Raw genomic sequence first — 16,577 nt, 5'->3', positions numbered from 1 at the left:
TCCTACTTAGAAAAAAATACCGAAATGAACAGCAGTATTTGTTGTATCTTGGGGTGTAACAACTTATTGTATAAAAGTAACATACCAACTAATTCAATAAGAAGGAAAACCAACTCTGTTGTGATGAAAAAGAAATTATATCTAGAATGATCTAGATCCACTATTCTCAGTCTCCACACTATTCACAGCAACAGCTTCTCCCATCAGCGATGCCTCATGACACAGTTAATCTTAGATGATTCACAGAGGGACTGTGGAACCATTCTGTCTGTGAACTATTCATCCCTGTTCTTAGATCTCTACTTCAATCCTGCCTTGAAAGAAGAAGGGGACATATGTGAAGAGAAAAAAAATCTAGTTTCCTACAAATCATTCTGAATAAACTTGAGCAGGATCCCATTCTTGAGGGAGAATATTCCCCCCAAATCAATTAGCATTCATATTATTCTCAATCCTATAGCAGATATCTATGAATAACTGATTGACATTGCTTTGTCTCCTCCATCAAATGAGATTTGTTTAATAAGCATAGTTGTGACAAACTATAAGCACCATAATTAAGGAAATTTAAAACCTTAGTATATGGGGCACTGAAATCAATTAGCAATATTACTGTGGTGAAAACAGATCTAAGCTCTTTAGCTACTTTAAGCTACTATTTCAAAATTATATTAAAAGTGAGACTTAAAGCTAAACAAATGAAGCAAATCTACTTTGCAGCAAAGAACCAAGTTACTACTGACAGAAACAAGATGGCCTAATGCAAAAGCTTAATTTCTCAAGAAAATAAACACATTATAGACAATATATAAGACCTATTCAAGGACTATGTAGCAACTGACAACAATTTATTCATTCTATATTCATGAAGAGTCTACTAGATGATAAGTTAAATACCACTGAAATACAGAGTAAAATCCACTGCCTATGCTACATGGCTTTATAGTCTACTGAGGCAGAAAAACTATAAACAAATAAATAATTAAACCACCCAGAAAGCACTAGAGCAAAATCACACTTGAAATAGGATGATGAAAATCAGGATGGTGATGTGCTAGGTTTTAACTGGACTATGAAACTAAACTGCAATTCTATACACATAGTACTTGTTTCATCATTATTTTAAGTATACTTGCCAGATAAATCCAGAGGTTAAACTTACAGTTCAGTAATATCATAAAATCTAAATTCTATCACTCAAGCTAGCTAGGTCCAAGGTACCACCATGAAACAAAATGTTATGAAATACAAGGCACTTAACTTCATAGACGCCTATTTAAAGTTTACCCCCCACCTCACCCCATTGTTTTTGGAGCAAACTCCAGGAGATAGTGAAGGTCAGGGAAGCCTGGCATGCTACGGTCCGTGTGTTGCAAAGAGTCAAGATACGACTTTGCGACCGAACACCACCACCACTGTTGTTCAAAGCAGTCAATGACTATTTTGCCTTTACAAACTGCCTTAAAAGTTTCCAAAATTTACTATAAGACTTTTACATTCTGTCTTTCTCCCATCTATTCAATTCTCTTTTTCTGTTAGGACAATAATTTAATATTATTTCAACTCAAGTTTCCTAAATTTCTCTCATCATACAGAATTCATCCTACTTGAGGCTATTTTTATTTTATTTTATTTTTCATTTATTTTTATTAGTTGGAGGCCAATTACTTCACAATACTGTAGTGGTTCTTGTCATACACTGACATGAATCAGCCATGGAGCTACATGTGTTCCCCATCCCGATCCCCCTTCCCACCTCCCTCTCCACCCAATCCCTCTGGATCTTCCCAGTGCATCAGGCCCAACCACCTGTCTCATGCATCCAGCCTGGGCTGGTGATCTGGAGTCCAAAATTCTGTTCTGTACATCTGTGTCTCTTTTTCTGTTTTGCATATAGGGTTATCATTATCATCTTTCTAAATTCCATATATATGCGTCAGTATACTGCATTGGTCTTTATCTTTCTGGCTTACTTCACTCTGTATAATGGGCTCCAGTTTCATCCATCTCATTAGAACTGATTCAAATGAATTCTTTTTAATGGCTGAGTAATATTCCATGGTGTATATGTACCACAGCTTCCTTATCCATTCATCTGCTGATGGGCATCTAGGTTGCTTCCATGTCCTGGCTATTATAAACAGTGCTGCGATGAACATTGGGGTGCACGTGTCTCTTTTAGATCTGGTTTCCTCACTGTGTATGCCCAGAAGTGGGATTGCTGGGCCATATGGCAGTTCTATTTCCAGTTTTTTAAGAAATCTCCACACTGTTTTCCATAGTGGCTGTACTAGTTTGCATTCCCACCAACAGTGTAAGAGGGTTCCCTTTTCTCCACACCCTCTCCAGCATTTATTGCTTGTAGGCTTTTGGATAGCAGCCATCCTGACTGGCGTGTAATGGTACCTCATTGTGGTTTTGATTTGCATTTCTCTGATAATGAGTGATGTTGAGCATCTTTTCATGTGTCTATTAGCCATCTGTATGTCTTCTTTGGAGAAATGTCTATTTAGTTCTTTGGCCCATTTTTTGATTGGGTCATTTATTTTTCTGGAATTGAGCTGCAGGAGTTGCTTGTATATTTTTAAAATATGTATTTTGGCAAAGTGCTTTCCTAAAAGTAATTTTCTTTGTATTGATGATATTCTTACTTCCTTATCAAAAACTACCAATTTCAAAAGTTTATGGAATATTTTACACACTTTTAAAAAACCCACCACCATTAAGTCCTAAGATCTTCTATAAGAAACATTAAATCAAGAAATATGTTTTTTCCTCTGAAATCAGGAACAAGACAAGGATGCCCACTCTCACCACTACTATTCAACATAGTGTTGGAAGTTTTGGCCACAGCAATCAGAGCAGAAAAAGACGTAAAAGGAATCCAGATAGGAAAAGAAGAAGTGAAACTCTCGCTGTTTGCAGATGACATGATCCTCTACATAGAAAACCCTAAAGACTCTAAAAGGAAATTACTAGAGCTAATCAATGAATATAGTAAAGTTGCAGGATATAAAATCAACACACAGAAATCCCTTGCATTCCTATATACTAACAATGAAAAAACAGAAAGAGAAATTAAGGAAACAATACCATTCACCATTGCAACAAAAAGAATAAAATACTTAGGAGTATATCTACCTAAAGAAACAAAAGAACTATACATAGAAAACTATAAAACATTGATGAAAGAAATCAAAGAGGACACAAACAGGTGGAGAAACATACCGTGTTCATGAATTGGAAGAATCAATATTGTCAAAATGGCTATTCTACCCAAAGCAATCTATAGATTCAATGCAATCCCTATGAAGCTACCAACAGTATTTTTCACAGAACTAGAACAAATAATTTCACAATTTGTATGGAAATACAAAAAACCTCGAATACCCAAAGTAATCTTGAGAAAGAAGAATGGAACTGGAGGAATCAACCTGCCTGACTTCAGACTCTACTACAAAGCCACAGTCATCAAGACAGTATGGTACTGGCACAAAGACAGAAATATAGATCAATGGAACAGAATAGAAAGCCCAGAGATAAATCCACAAACCTATGGACACCTTATCTTTGACAAAAGAGGCAAGGATATACAATGGGAAAAAGACAATCTCTTCAACAAGTGGTGCTGGGAAAACTGGTCAACCACTTGTAAAAGAATGAAACTAGAACACTTTCTAACACCATACACAAAAATAAACTCAAAATGGATTAAAGATCTAAATGTAAGACCAGAAACTATAAAACTCCTAGAGGAGAACAAAGGCAAAACACTCTCCGACATAAATCACAGCAAGATCCTCTATGACCCACCTCCCAGAATATTGGAAATAAAAGCAAAAATAAACAAATAGGACCTAATGAAACTTAAAAGCTTTTGCACAACAAAAGAAACTATAAGTAAGGTGAAAAGACAGCCCTCAGATTGGGAGAAAATAATAGCAAATGAGGAAACAGACAAAGGATTAATCTCAAAAATATACAAGCAACTCCTGCAGCTCAATTCCAGAAAAATAAATGACCCAATCAAAAAATGGGCCAAAGAACTAAACAGACATTTCTCCAAAGAAGACATACAGATGGCTAATAGACACATGAAAAGATGCTCAACATCACTCATTATCAGAGAAATGCAAATCAAAACCACAATGAGGTACCATTACACGCCAGTCAGGATGGCTGCTATCCAAAAGCCTACAAGCAATAAATGCTGGAGAGGGTGTGGAGAAAAGGGAACCCTCTTACACTGTTGGTGGGAATGCAAACTAGTACAGCCACTATGGAAAACAGTGTGGAGATTTCTTAAAAAACTGGAAATAGAACTGCCATATGACCCAGCAATACCACTTCTGGGCATACACAGTGAGGAAACCAGATCTGAAAGAGACACGTGCACCCCAATGTTCATCGCAGCACTGTTTATAATAGCCAGGACATGGAAGCAACCTAGATGCCCATCAGCAGATGAATGGATAAGGAAGCTGTGGTACATATACACCATGGAATATTACTCAGCCATTAAAAAGAATTCATTTGAATCAGTTCTAATGAGATGGATGAAACTGGAGCCCATTATACAGAGTGAAGTAAGCCAGAAAGATAAAGAACATTACAGTATACTAACACATATATATGGAATTTAGAAAGATGGTAACGATGGCCCTATATGCAGGCCAGAAGAAGAGACGCAGAAGTACAGAACAGACTTTTGAACTCTGTGGGAGAAGGTGAGGGTGGGATGTTTCGAAAGAACAGCATGTACATTATCTGTGGTGAAACAGACCACCAGCCCAGGTGGGATGCATGAGTCAAGTGCGCGGGCCTGGTGGGCTGGGAAGACCCAGAGGAATCGGATGGAGAGGGAGGTGGGATGGGGGACCAGGATGGGGTATACGTGTAACTCTATGGCTGATTCATATCAATGTATGAGAAAACCCACTGAAAAATAAAAAATAAAGGAAACAAAAAAAAAAAGAAATATGCTTAAAATTCAACATGACTATTAAACATACAATATGTCCTTGGTTCTTATACTTTCATTAGTTTTTCAAAGCAAGTCTTACTGAAAAAACAAATTTCAATTTTATAAAGTTCTATATAACAAGACATTTTGAGATGTATCAATGCTAGAGAGTGAATAAAGAAGGTAATCCAGTTTAATGCTTCAGAATCTCAGGATTCTAACAGAAGAGTCTATGGGTTGTTGTTTTTCTTTCCCCCTCCACAAATGTGAGGCAAGTATGACTAAGACACAGATTACAGAAACAAAAACAGTTGTCTGGGGCAGCAGTAGAAACAGAAGGAAGAAAGCATTAGACCACCAGGTACACCACAAGTGCAAGGTTTTTGTTTTTAGTTAATATCAATAGACGGGAAAAAAAATTGCAGGAGATAAATCAATGCTTAGTTTTAAATTCTACTTTCTTTAAATAAAGGCAGATGGAAAGGTCATACCAGCAGATACAATCAAAGTCTAAATCATTAATTTTTGCAGAGAGCAGTCTATTAGGAAACTGACTAGGATATACTCATGCCACAAGAAGTGAGAGAGAAAGGTGAGCCTGGAGAGGCAGATCAGTCCAGGAAAAACTTCTTATGCCTTTTTAAAGACTATGAATTTATCCCATCAACACCAGGATTTAAGACAGACAGTGACACGGTCAGATCTGCGATCAATAATCTAACTGTCTATCTTAAGAAATTAGAAAAAGAGCAAACAAAATTCAAAGTAAGCAGAAGGGAAAAAAAAGCAGAAATACAATAAAGAACAGGAAAACTATAAAGGAAATCAATGATACCACAAGTTGGTTTAAAAAAACCAAAACTGCTAAATCTTCAGCTAGACTGACAAAGAAAAAGAAGACTGAAAGTACTATAATCAGGAATAAAAGGGGACTTTACTACACATCTTATCAAAAAAAATTTTAAGGATTATAAAGAAAATATTATGAATAACTTATACGCCAAAAAATTTAAAAATCCAGATGAAATGGGCAAATTCTTAGAAACATCCAAAATACAAAAATTGACACAAGATGATATAGATTTTTTGACCAAAAAAAAATACAAATGCCCAATAAAAACATAAAAAGATTCGAATTCATGAGTCATAAGGGAAATGCAAATCAAAACCAAAATGAGGTACCATTTCACATCCACTTGGATGGCTATGAATAAAAAAAAGGAAGTAGTAGTCCTGGTGAGGATGTGGTAAAATTGGAACCCTCGTGTACTGCTAATGGAAATGTAAAATGGTACAGTTGCTGTGGGAAACAGTTTGGCAGTTCCTCAAAAAGTTACCATAATGAACCAGCAATTCTACCCTACATACACACACAAGACAAATAAAACCAATATGTTCACACAAAAACTTGTGTTAAAGTTGATAGCAGTATCAGTCATACTATTCAAGTGGAAACGATCAAATGTCCATTAACTGATGACTGGATAAACCAAATATGGTATATATCCATATAATGTGTATCATCCAACCATTAAAAAACAAACAAAAAAGAATGGATTGCTGATATGTGCTATAATGTAGATAAACCTTATGTTTAAACACGAAAAACATTAAGTCAAGTAAAAGGAACCAAACATAAATTCCCTCTATGTGTAATGGCAAAAATAGGCAAATCTATAGAGACAGAACCCAAACTGAAGGACAGATTTCTCTGGTGGCTCAGTGGTAAGGAATCTGCCTGCCAAGGGGGCTTGATCCCTGGGTCGGGAAAGTCCCCTGGAGAAGGGAATGGCAATCCATGCCAGTATTCTTGCCTGGAGAATCCCATGGACAGAGGAGCAACAGCAGGCCAGTCCATGGGGCTGCAAAGAGTCAGAAACACTTACAGAGCCAGAAAAGAAATTATTGATTGCCAGGATACAAGGGGGAAAGAGAATATACTGGGATTATGAGATTGATTCTGGGACTGATAAAAAGGTTCTAGGATTAGACAATGGTTACAACTGCATCACATTGTGAATATGGTTGACCCTCAAACAATATGAATTTGAACTGCATGGGTCCACTTAAATGTGAATTTTTTTCAGTAGCAAATACTACAGTACTACACGATCCTTGGCTGAATTTATCGATGTGAAAATAACTACAGGAAAGAAATCTGAATATGCAGGGCCAACTATAAATTATAAGCAAAAACTTTACATGTGAGGAGTGTTAGGGCCCCTAAATTGAGATATTCAAGGGTCGACTGTATACCAAAAACCTTTGAACTATGTACTTTTAAATGGTTAAAATTGTAACTTTCATATTAAATAAATTTTATCTCACTGAAGATGCTGGGGGGAAAAATAAGATACTGAAGAAGTAGATCAAAAGTCATTTACTCTGAAAAAGTTTGAAAGAAGTAGAAAAAGGAAATAAGGGAGTATAATTTTACACATACGTGCAAAACAACTAAGCAAAGGAATTATAAACAAAATGCAGGGTAGTCATTAACCATGGGGAATGCAATGGTGAAGAGTACTCAACAGTCCTGGTAACATTCTATTTCTTAAATTGGCAGTAAATTCCTGAGTGCTCAAGTTGAAAAAGGATCTAGGAAAATATGGCAAAATGTTAACAGGTGTTATATCTGTAATAAATTCATGATTGTCTGTACTTTTCTATAAATGTGAAATATTTTATAAATTTATTAAAAAGATAAAGGAGAATTATATAATGGAATACAAAAAGCTTCAAAACAGAGTGACCAACAATATCTCTGCAATGAAATCAAGTAGGATAAAAACCTGACTGTCTCCTAGAATTGGCAATCAGAACTGGTAACCAATAATTTGAGAGAAAAGTTAACAAAAAAGGTGCAAAGTCAAAATTATTCAACAAACACATGTACTAGCAAAGCCTAACCTCAGAAATGATTTAAGCAACACCTTCTTAAAGTACAGTAGAATAACTGTAAGCGAATATGGTATGCAGAGTATTGCCCCTCCCCCCAAATCTGTCCCAAAAGTGTCCATGCCTTAATGTCCACAACTTATGAATGTGTTACTTTAAATGGCAAGAGACCACACAAATGTATGTAACTTAAGGAACCAGAGAAGCAGAACTGTCTCTGAGTGGACACCATATAATCAGTCCTCACAAAGTGCATCTGAGAACCAGAGACTGAAACATGAGAGACTCCCCCCAAAATTGATGGCTCTGAAGACAGAGACCACAGGGTAAGGAGAGCAGGCACTCCTCCAAAGCTGGAAAATAAAAGGAAACAGATCTTCCTATACAGATTTGATAAAGGAACAAAGCCTGCCCACACCTTAATAGACGCAGTAAGGTTCATGTCAGACTTCTACAGAACTAAAATAAATGTGTATTGTTTTCAGTTTCTAATAATTTTTTAGAACCACCACAGAAAACTAACTTAAGAAGAATAAAATGGAATGTAAATTCTTTTTCTTTCCTTCTCTAGTGACAGGTCTCAAGCTTTTTATTGCTTGATGTTCAATATAATGAATAAGAAAAAATTTTAAAGCTAACATTTGACACCTCATATCCATTAGGATGGTTACTATCAAAAAAAGCAAGAAAGCAAGTGTTAGCAAGGATATTAAGAAACTGGAACCCTGAACACTGTTGGTGGGAATGTAAAGTGGTGCAGACACTATGGAAAATGGTAATAGTTTCTCAAAAATTAAAAATTAACTATGTAAAAAATAACCTACAAAGATCTATTATACAGCACAGGAAATATAGCCAATAATGTATTAATAACTTTGATGAGGTATATATCTATAAACATTCTGAATCACTGTTGTACACCTGAAATTAACAAAATGTTGTAAATTTAAACATGTATTGCAAATACTTAAATTTTAAAAAATTAAAAATATATAACTACCATAAGCTCCAGCAAGTGCACTTCTGGGTAAAATGAGATTCAGACGTTTGAGCAGCCACATTCAAAGCAGCTTATTCACAATAGCCAAAAGATGGATGCAACCCAACTATACCTTAACAGATAAATGGATAAGAAGTGATATGTTCATATGATGCAGTATTAATATTATTCAGCCTTAAAAAGGAAGGAAATTCCAACACATGCTAAAACATGGATGAATCTTGAGAACAAGATCCTAAGTGAAATAAGTCAGTCACAAAAAAGACAAATATTACATAATTGTATTCACATGAAGTATCTAGAGTAGTCAAATTCATACAAAGTAAAATGGTGGTTGTCAGGATCTGAGGAGGCAAGGATGGCGAGCTACGGTTTTAATCACTATAGTTTCAGTTTTTGTGATTAACACTGAAAAATTCTGGAGATTGCTTGTAGAAGACTGTGAATGTATTTAACACCAAGTGCACAATTAAAAAAGGCTAAAATGGAAAATTTTATATTATGTGTATTTTACACTTTTAAAAAAGATAGACTTGGAAAAAAAGAAAACACAAACATATGGATATTTCCAACTAAGTCCAAACAACTCTCCTACAATCCTCCATAGACTAAATATCAATTCACTAGGTGCCAATTCTACATTTATCATTACAACTGAAAATATAAGTCCAGAGTGATTCCACAAGAAAACAAAAGACATCAATTTGGAAGGGAAAAAAATAAAACCATCACTATTGGCAAATGGTATACTGCTACACACTGCTGAAACTCCAATACATTGGCCACCTCATGCAAAGAGTCGACTCATCGGAAAAGACCCTGATGCTGGGAGGGATTGGGGGCAGGAGGAGAAGGGGACGACAGAGGATGAGATGGCTGGATGGCATCCCCAACTCGATGGGCATGAGTTTGAGTAAACTCCAGGAGTTTGTGATAGACAGGGAGGCCTGGCGTGCTGTGATTCATGGGGTCGAAAAGAGTCGGACACGACTGAGTGACTGAACTGAACTGAACACACTACATTAAGTCCCCTACTATGAACTTTCAAGTTGTAAACTTTCAAAAATGCAAATGTGCATTCACATTTGCATGCATGTAAGTTAATTCACATATCTGGCATGAACTACTATACTTTCCAAGGTAAAGTACTCTAAGATTAAAAATATTTTAGTGTTTGCTTTTTCATTATTTGTGTGAAAAGTATTATAAACCTATTACAGCACAGTACTATGTAGCAGACTGTGGTAGTTGGGTACCTAGGCTCACTTTGGTGGGACTTACAAACACACTTAATCAAACTTATAAATGTACTCTTAGAATGGAAATCGTTTGGATGTAGGGGACTTACTGTATAGAAAACTCTATAGATACTTCACCACAAAAATGTTAAAATGAATAAACAAATTCAATAATGCTGCAGGATATAAAATTAACATACAAAACCAGTCACATTTGTATACACTGATAACAAACTAAACAATAAAACAACCCCACTAACAACTGCATCATAAAGAATAAAATACCCAGGAACAAATTAAATCAAGGAGGTTGAAAGATCTCTACAAAGACATTAATGAAAGATATTGAAGGCACAAATAATGGAAAGATGTTCCATTATTTATGAACTGGAAAAATTAATGTTAAAATGTCTATACTACCCTAAAGCAAGCTAGAGACTCCGTGTAATCCATATCAAGGTTCCAATAGTATTTTTCACAGAAATAGAAAAATAAAAATTAAATTTGTATGGAACCACAAAAGATCCCAAATAGCAAAAGCAATAATGAGAAAGAACAAACCTGGAGGCATCATGTACCCTGATTTCAACTATGTTACAAAACTATAGCAATCAAAGCAGTATAGTTTTGGCTTATAACAGATATACAGGTCAGTGGAACAGAATAGGGAGCCCAGAAATAAACCCAAGCATATATGGTCAAGTTGTGACAAAAGAACCAAGAACATAAAATGGGGAAAGGATAGTCTCTGCAATGAATGGCACTGGGAAAACTGGACATCCATATGCAAAAAGATGAACCTGGATCACTGACTTATAGTCTACACAAAACCCAACTCAAAATGGATTAAAGACTTGAATGTAAGACTTGAAACCATAAAAGTCCTAGAAGAAAACACAGGTGATAAGCTCTTTGATACTGGTCCTAGCAATTATTTTTTTGGATTTGATAACCAATAACAAGCAAGGATCAGCACTCCTAACCTCCAGTTGTTTCAGTTGTTCAAGGGTCACCTATATCTGATAAAAGGTTAATATCCAAAATACATAAACAACTCCTAAAATTCAAAAGAGAAAAAATACCCAATTAAAAAATGGGCAGAGGATCTGAAAACATGTTTTTTTCAAGGACAAACAGATGGCCAACAGACACATGAAAAGATGCTCAACACCGCTAATCAACAGGGAAATGCAAATCAAAACCACAAGGAGATATCACCTCACATCTGTTAGAATGGCCATTATCAAAAATATAAGAACTAAGTATTAGTGAAAATGCGGAGAAAGGGGAACCTGTGTTGTAAGAATACAAACTGGTGAAGTTACTATGGAAAACTGTTTGGAGGTTCTTTTTAAAAAAACAAAACAAAGGCCTAACATATGGATCCATTTCTGGGCATTTATTCAAAGAAGACAAAAACACTTAATGCAGAAAGATATGTGTACCCCCCATGTTCACTGCAGCATTACTTATAAAACCCAAGACATGCAAACAACCTAAATGTGCATTAGAAGATGGAGTGCAATGGGGGTCAAAAGTTACAAACTTCCAGTTATAAAATAACCCAAGATTTTAAAGAAAATCTGTGTTCATTGTATTAATCCATGACATTAACTTCATTCACCATGCAGAGAAACATGACAATTGCCCCATTAAATTAATATAACCAGTATTTTGTCAGTTACTAATGGCAAAGGATTTCTGTGGTTCCTGACAATATTTACCTTTTTTTTAAAACCCCTTCTAGTCAATGCTATCGGAGAAGGCAATGGCACCCCACTCCAGTACTCTTGCCTGGAAAATCCCATGGACAGAGGAGCCTAGTAGGCTGCAGTCCAAGAGGTTGCTAAGAATCGGACACGACTGAACGACTTCACTTTCACTTTTCACTTTCATACATTGGAGAAAGAAATGGCAACCCACTCCAATGTTCTTGCCTGGAGAATCCCAGGGACGGGGGAGTCTGGTGGGCTGCCGTCTATGGGGTCGCACAGAGCCAGACACGACTGAAGCGACTAGCAGCAGTAGCAGCAGTCAAAGTTATGGTTTGTCCAGTGGTCATGTATGGATGTGAGAGTTGGAATATAAAGAAGGCTGAGCACCAAAGAATTGATGCTTTTGAACTGTGGTGCTGCAGAAGACTCTTGAGAGTCCCTTGGACTGTAAGGAGATCCAACCAGTCCATCCTAAAGGAAATCAGTCCTGAATATTCAATTGCAAAGACTGATGCTAAAGCTGAAACTCCAATACTATGGCCATCTGATGCAAAGCACTGACTCGTTAGAAAAGACCCTGATACTGGGAAAGATTGAAGGCAGGAGGAGAAGGGGACGACAGAGGATGAGATGGTTGGATGGCATCACTGGCTCAATGGACATGAATTTGAGTAAACTCCGGGAGTTGGTTATGGACAGCGAGGTCTGGGGTGCTGTAGTCCATGAGGTCGCAAAGAGTCAGACATAACTGAGCGACTGAACTGAACTGATACTCTTCAAATTTTCACAATACTTCCAGAATAAATTAATAATATTATTAATTATAATATTAATTATTAATATTCCAGAATTAAAAGAACAAGTCTAAATTTACCTATGCAAACTGAAAATGATGTTTTTATACTTTCCTATCAAAGAATGGTAACATGTTCACTTTACTCTGAAGAATGCTGCTAATCCCCTTTCCTCTGGATACCAATGTTCAAGAGTTCCTTTTTATCTGGACTATTTATTCTAAGAGCTCACAGTTCCAAGTTATACAGGAAAGCAGGAGTTATCTTTTAAATGTACCCATTAATATAATGCTCATTATGGGTTCCCCATCCCAACCACTTCCACCCTCAAATCAACACAGTATCTTTCCTTATTCACCATGAAAGTCTCTTGCCGGCTATACATTTGTAAACATCTTACAATTTAATCCAAGTACATTCCAAATCGATGGGAAATTAAACTACATTAGCAAAATATTCAAGACTTCATGAAGTTAATGAAAATGTGCTGGGAAAACTGCCTGGAATCATACAAACAGTACTGAACAAATAAGTTTGTCAGTTAATGACTAAAAATGAAAATCAACAAAGGTGACACTAGATTCAAGAGGTTTATTTTTTTGAACATCAAAAAATTAAGGGTCTTGGAACTGAAGAAACTCAAACATTTTTGCAAAATTTTATCTTAAAAGTAAAAAAAAACTAATGGTAGCATGTGCCTTAATATTCTGATTTCAGAACCTAATCCTATAAAAGATTCAAGTTTCCTGTAAAAATACTGGTCCCAAATTGGGCATAATAAAAGACTTTTTTTTAAGTCGCTTAGTAGTGTCCGACTATTTGCGACCCCATGGACTATATAATCCATGGAATTCTCCAGGCCAAGATACTGGAGTGGGTTGTTCCCTTCTCCAGGGTATCTTCCCAACCCAAGTCTCCAGGGGATCTCCAGGGGATCATTCCCAATCCAGGTCTCCCACACTGCAAGCAGATTCTTTACCAATTGAGCCATGAGGAAGCCCAAGAATACTGGAGAGGGTAGCCTATCCCTTCTCCAGGGATCTTCCCAATCAAGGAATCGAACCGGGGTCTCCTGTACTGCAGGAGGATTCTTTACCAGCTGAGCTACCAGGGAAGCCCACTTATCCTTTGTTTAATCACTCAATGAAACAGAGAGGTAGAATAAGGAAAGTATTATGTTTTTAATCTTAAAATAAAATTCACATTCACGGTTGCAAAACAACAGTGAATTCCTGGAGAAGAAACCAATAATCAACTGCACTGGTAAGAGAAGTTCAAAAGAACCAGTAAAAAAAAATCCATTTGCAAAACTAGAAAAAAGACTTTCATAAAGGAAGAACACCACTATGACCATCTTGCCTTACAAAGAGAGTAAAAGTCAAACTGATGAACGAAGTTGCCCTATTATCTTCCTATAGGCAATCTACAAAAAGCTTCACTATGGTGCTGAACAATTGATTGAGAGTTACATTTCATTTCATCAATAGAACATGCAAGCTTTCAATCGGGATTCTCGACAAAAGGTAACCTTTGTAATAAATGAACCACCAGATAAGATTCTAATAAAACTTACCATTGTGTATTGCATTCAGCAACTCTGAGAAAGCTTTTAAGTAAGGAAAAAAGGACTTCAGGTTAAGATCATTCTCAAACACACAAAGAAATACATAGGTATAGACTGAATCAGTATAATAAAATCTCAATAAGTCTATCATGTATCATTACTTAAATCATTACAAGCTTGGCTCAGTTTTCACATAGTATGAATTTCTAGATGTTGCATTTCATTTGCCAATATATTATCTACTAAATTTGTATGCCAAATACACTGTCATAATGATGATAAATTTCCTTAGTAATAAATGTATGTAAAGCTACTTTAAAAAAGACATTTAGTAGTCTAATGTCTTTCTTGCTGAAAGTCAGTAACAATAAGATACAATTCTATACAGGTAAATCCACCTTTGGTCACACTCAACAATATTTATTATTTTTAAAAAAACAAAACTCATTTTAGCATCTAACCTGATCAAACATTCTCATTTCCTAGACTTTAGAACAACAGTCTCAACATATGAAGTGGTCTAAGCAAAAAACGCTATCTAATGCCAATATACATATATGAACATTAAGACTAGTGAAAACCAAAATATTGAAAATATTAATTCACTGGGGAACAAAAGTAACAATTTCGCAACAGAAGCACCATATTAAAAGGCCAGCAATCAACAAAATTTGTTCATATTTTCACTGTAATATGGATTCTGAACACAGGACCGACAAAACAGCAAGTTAATCTATCATTATAGGAGAAAACTACATAATTAAGAACCAACTGCATTTTAGAAAATTAAAACTTAGGGGTTCAGAGGTGGTGTAATATACTAGAAAAAGCACTAGAGTAGAATAAAAAAGCCTGGGTTACCAACCCAGTTCGACAACTTACTAGTTGTTGGACAAGCTCCATCGTGCCGATACTGCATGGAAATTTCTGTTGGAAGGGAGGAGAAAGGAAATCAGCAAAGCAGTTGCCAGTGACTTAAGGGTAGAAAAGAAAAGGGCCAGAAAAACAGGAAAACACCCATCCAAAGTCTAGCTGAGAAGGGCAAATAGAACTGTGTGGACAGAAATTATAAGCCAGTAATTGGGACATCAGGGGCAGGAGGACCAAACAGAATGCAATTCTCATAATCTTAACAGGACAGTGTAGAAATAAGTTGCATGCATATGTGGGCAAAGAATGAGGAAAAGACATAAGGGCTTACAAATGAATCTGTATAACAAACGTTTTAAGAATAAATAGATACACTACTATGAGGAAGTATAGTTAGGCAATGTGATAAATTTTATATAATTCATTAGATGAGAACAATGTATCAAAAATATCTGGATGCTGTATTCAATTAGAAACTGTAATTTAAGTATGAAAATTTAGTTTATATCTGAGCAGAAATCCATTATGACTTACTGTTATGTAAGTTTTATATAACTTACAGTTATGTAAAACTCATTAAACTACAGTCAGCTTATTCTCTTGTACCTTTCATTTTTGATGATTATAATGAACAGGCAATTACTTTTATTCCTTTACTCCTCCCTTATGAAGAGAACTAGCAGAGGGTGACATGAGGCAATAAAACACTGCTAAAAGGAAAATCTGCTCAGAAATCGGGGGTATATTTCTGTATGATATTCCAAATGAAAAAATAATTGATAAAACCAGGACTAAGGGAAGGCTGTGACTCAAAATACCTGGCCTACTAATCTGGAAACAACTGTTATTCACGTGTGGCCACCACCACTGGCCAGTTATTTCTAAAGAAGGAATAACTGGGAATTCTCTAGATATTAAGTTAACTAAAAACATGACCTGTAGGAACCATGCGTACCAGAGAGTCTTGCAGGCAACCAAAATTCACGCATCTACCTCAAAAGTCAAGTCTAATCATGAGCCCACTCTGAATAATTTGATATTAAAAAGACAAAGCAATCACTGTAATGTTAAAAGAAACTGATATGAAATACTGTTTAAAGATCAAACACTTAGGCCAGTTTAGTTTAAGTCCTTTCCAAATAACCCAAGAAGATGAGCCATTGTGGGAAAATTTGCCGCCTTATGCTTCATTAACAATGCAATACAAGTGAGATTTTAAAAGGCTACTAAAGAGATAGACATGCTATGTTCTAAAGAAATGGTATTTGCTTGGAATGGTGCTAAAAATAATCAAAGGATCTTGTGCAGAAAGATTATGTCAATGAGGAATAAACTGGAATATGGCTATTCTGGCTTTTGATCTAATACTTTTACAGAAAGATAGCCACAACATAGGGCCAGAAATTTTCAGGTCATCAAAGACCAAAAAAAAAAAAAAAATCAGGATTTTCTAAGAAAACAGATTCCAAGGTATTCGCTGGTCTTAGCCATACCCAATATCGTCTTCATTTATAATCCAATATAATCAATGCATACAA

The 16,577-nt window shown here is 35.8% G+C and overlaps 1 protein-coding gene across 5 annotated transcripts in view; it reads right to left on the bottom strand.

Moving 5' to 3' along the window:
- MLLT10 (MLLT10 histone lysine methyltransferase DOT1L cofactor) overlaps positions 1-16,577 on the bottom strand; it is a 219,936-nt gene that overhangs the window by 52,028 nt on the left and 151,331 nt on the right. For 4 of the 5 annotated variants that reach the window (XR_010661422.1, XM_065921077.1, XM_065921078.1 and 1 more), the window contains exons 12-13: positions 15,052-15,096; positions 14,179-14,211 (exon numbers count right to left, since the gene is read on the bottom strand). Coding sequence is in view for 4 of the 5 variants with exons in the window: in XM_065921077.1 (XP_065777149.1) it covers positions 14,179-14,211; positions 15,052-15,096 (78 nt within the window). In the remaining variant the exon portion in view is untranslated. The remainder of the gene's footprint in view (positions 1-14,178; positions 14,212-15,051; positions 15,097-16,577) is intronic. The other variant, XM_065921079.1, reaches the window with a different exon arrangement.

Source organism: Muntiacus reevesi, chromosome 2, assembly GCF_963930625.1.
Source record: "Muntiacus reevesi chromosome 2, mMunRee1.1, whole genome shotgun sequence".
NCBI lineage: Eukaryota > Metazoa > Chordata > Mammalia > Artiodactyla > Cervidae > Muntiacus > Muntiacus reevesi.
This window is presented reverse-complemented; position numbering and strand designations above follow the sequence as displayed.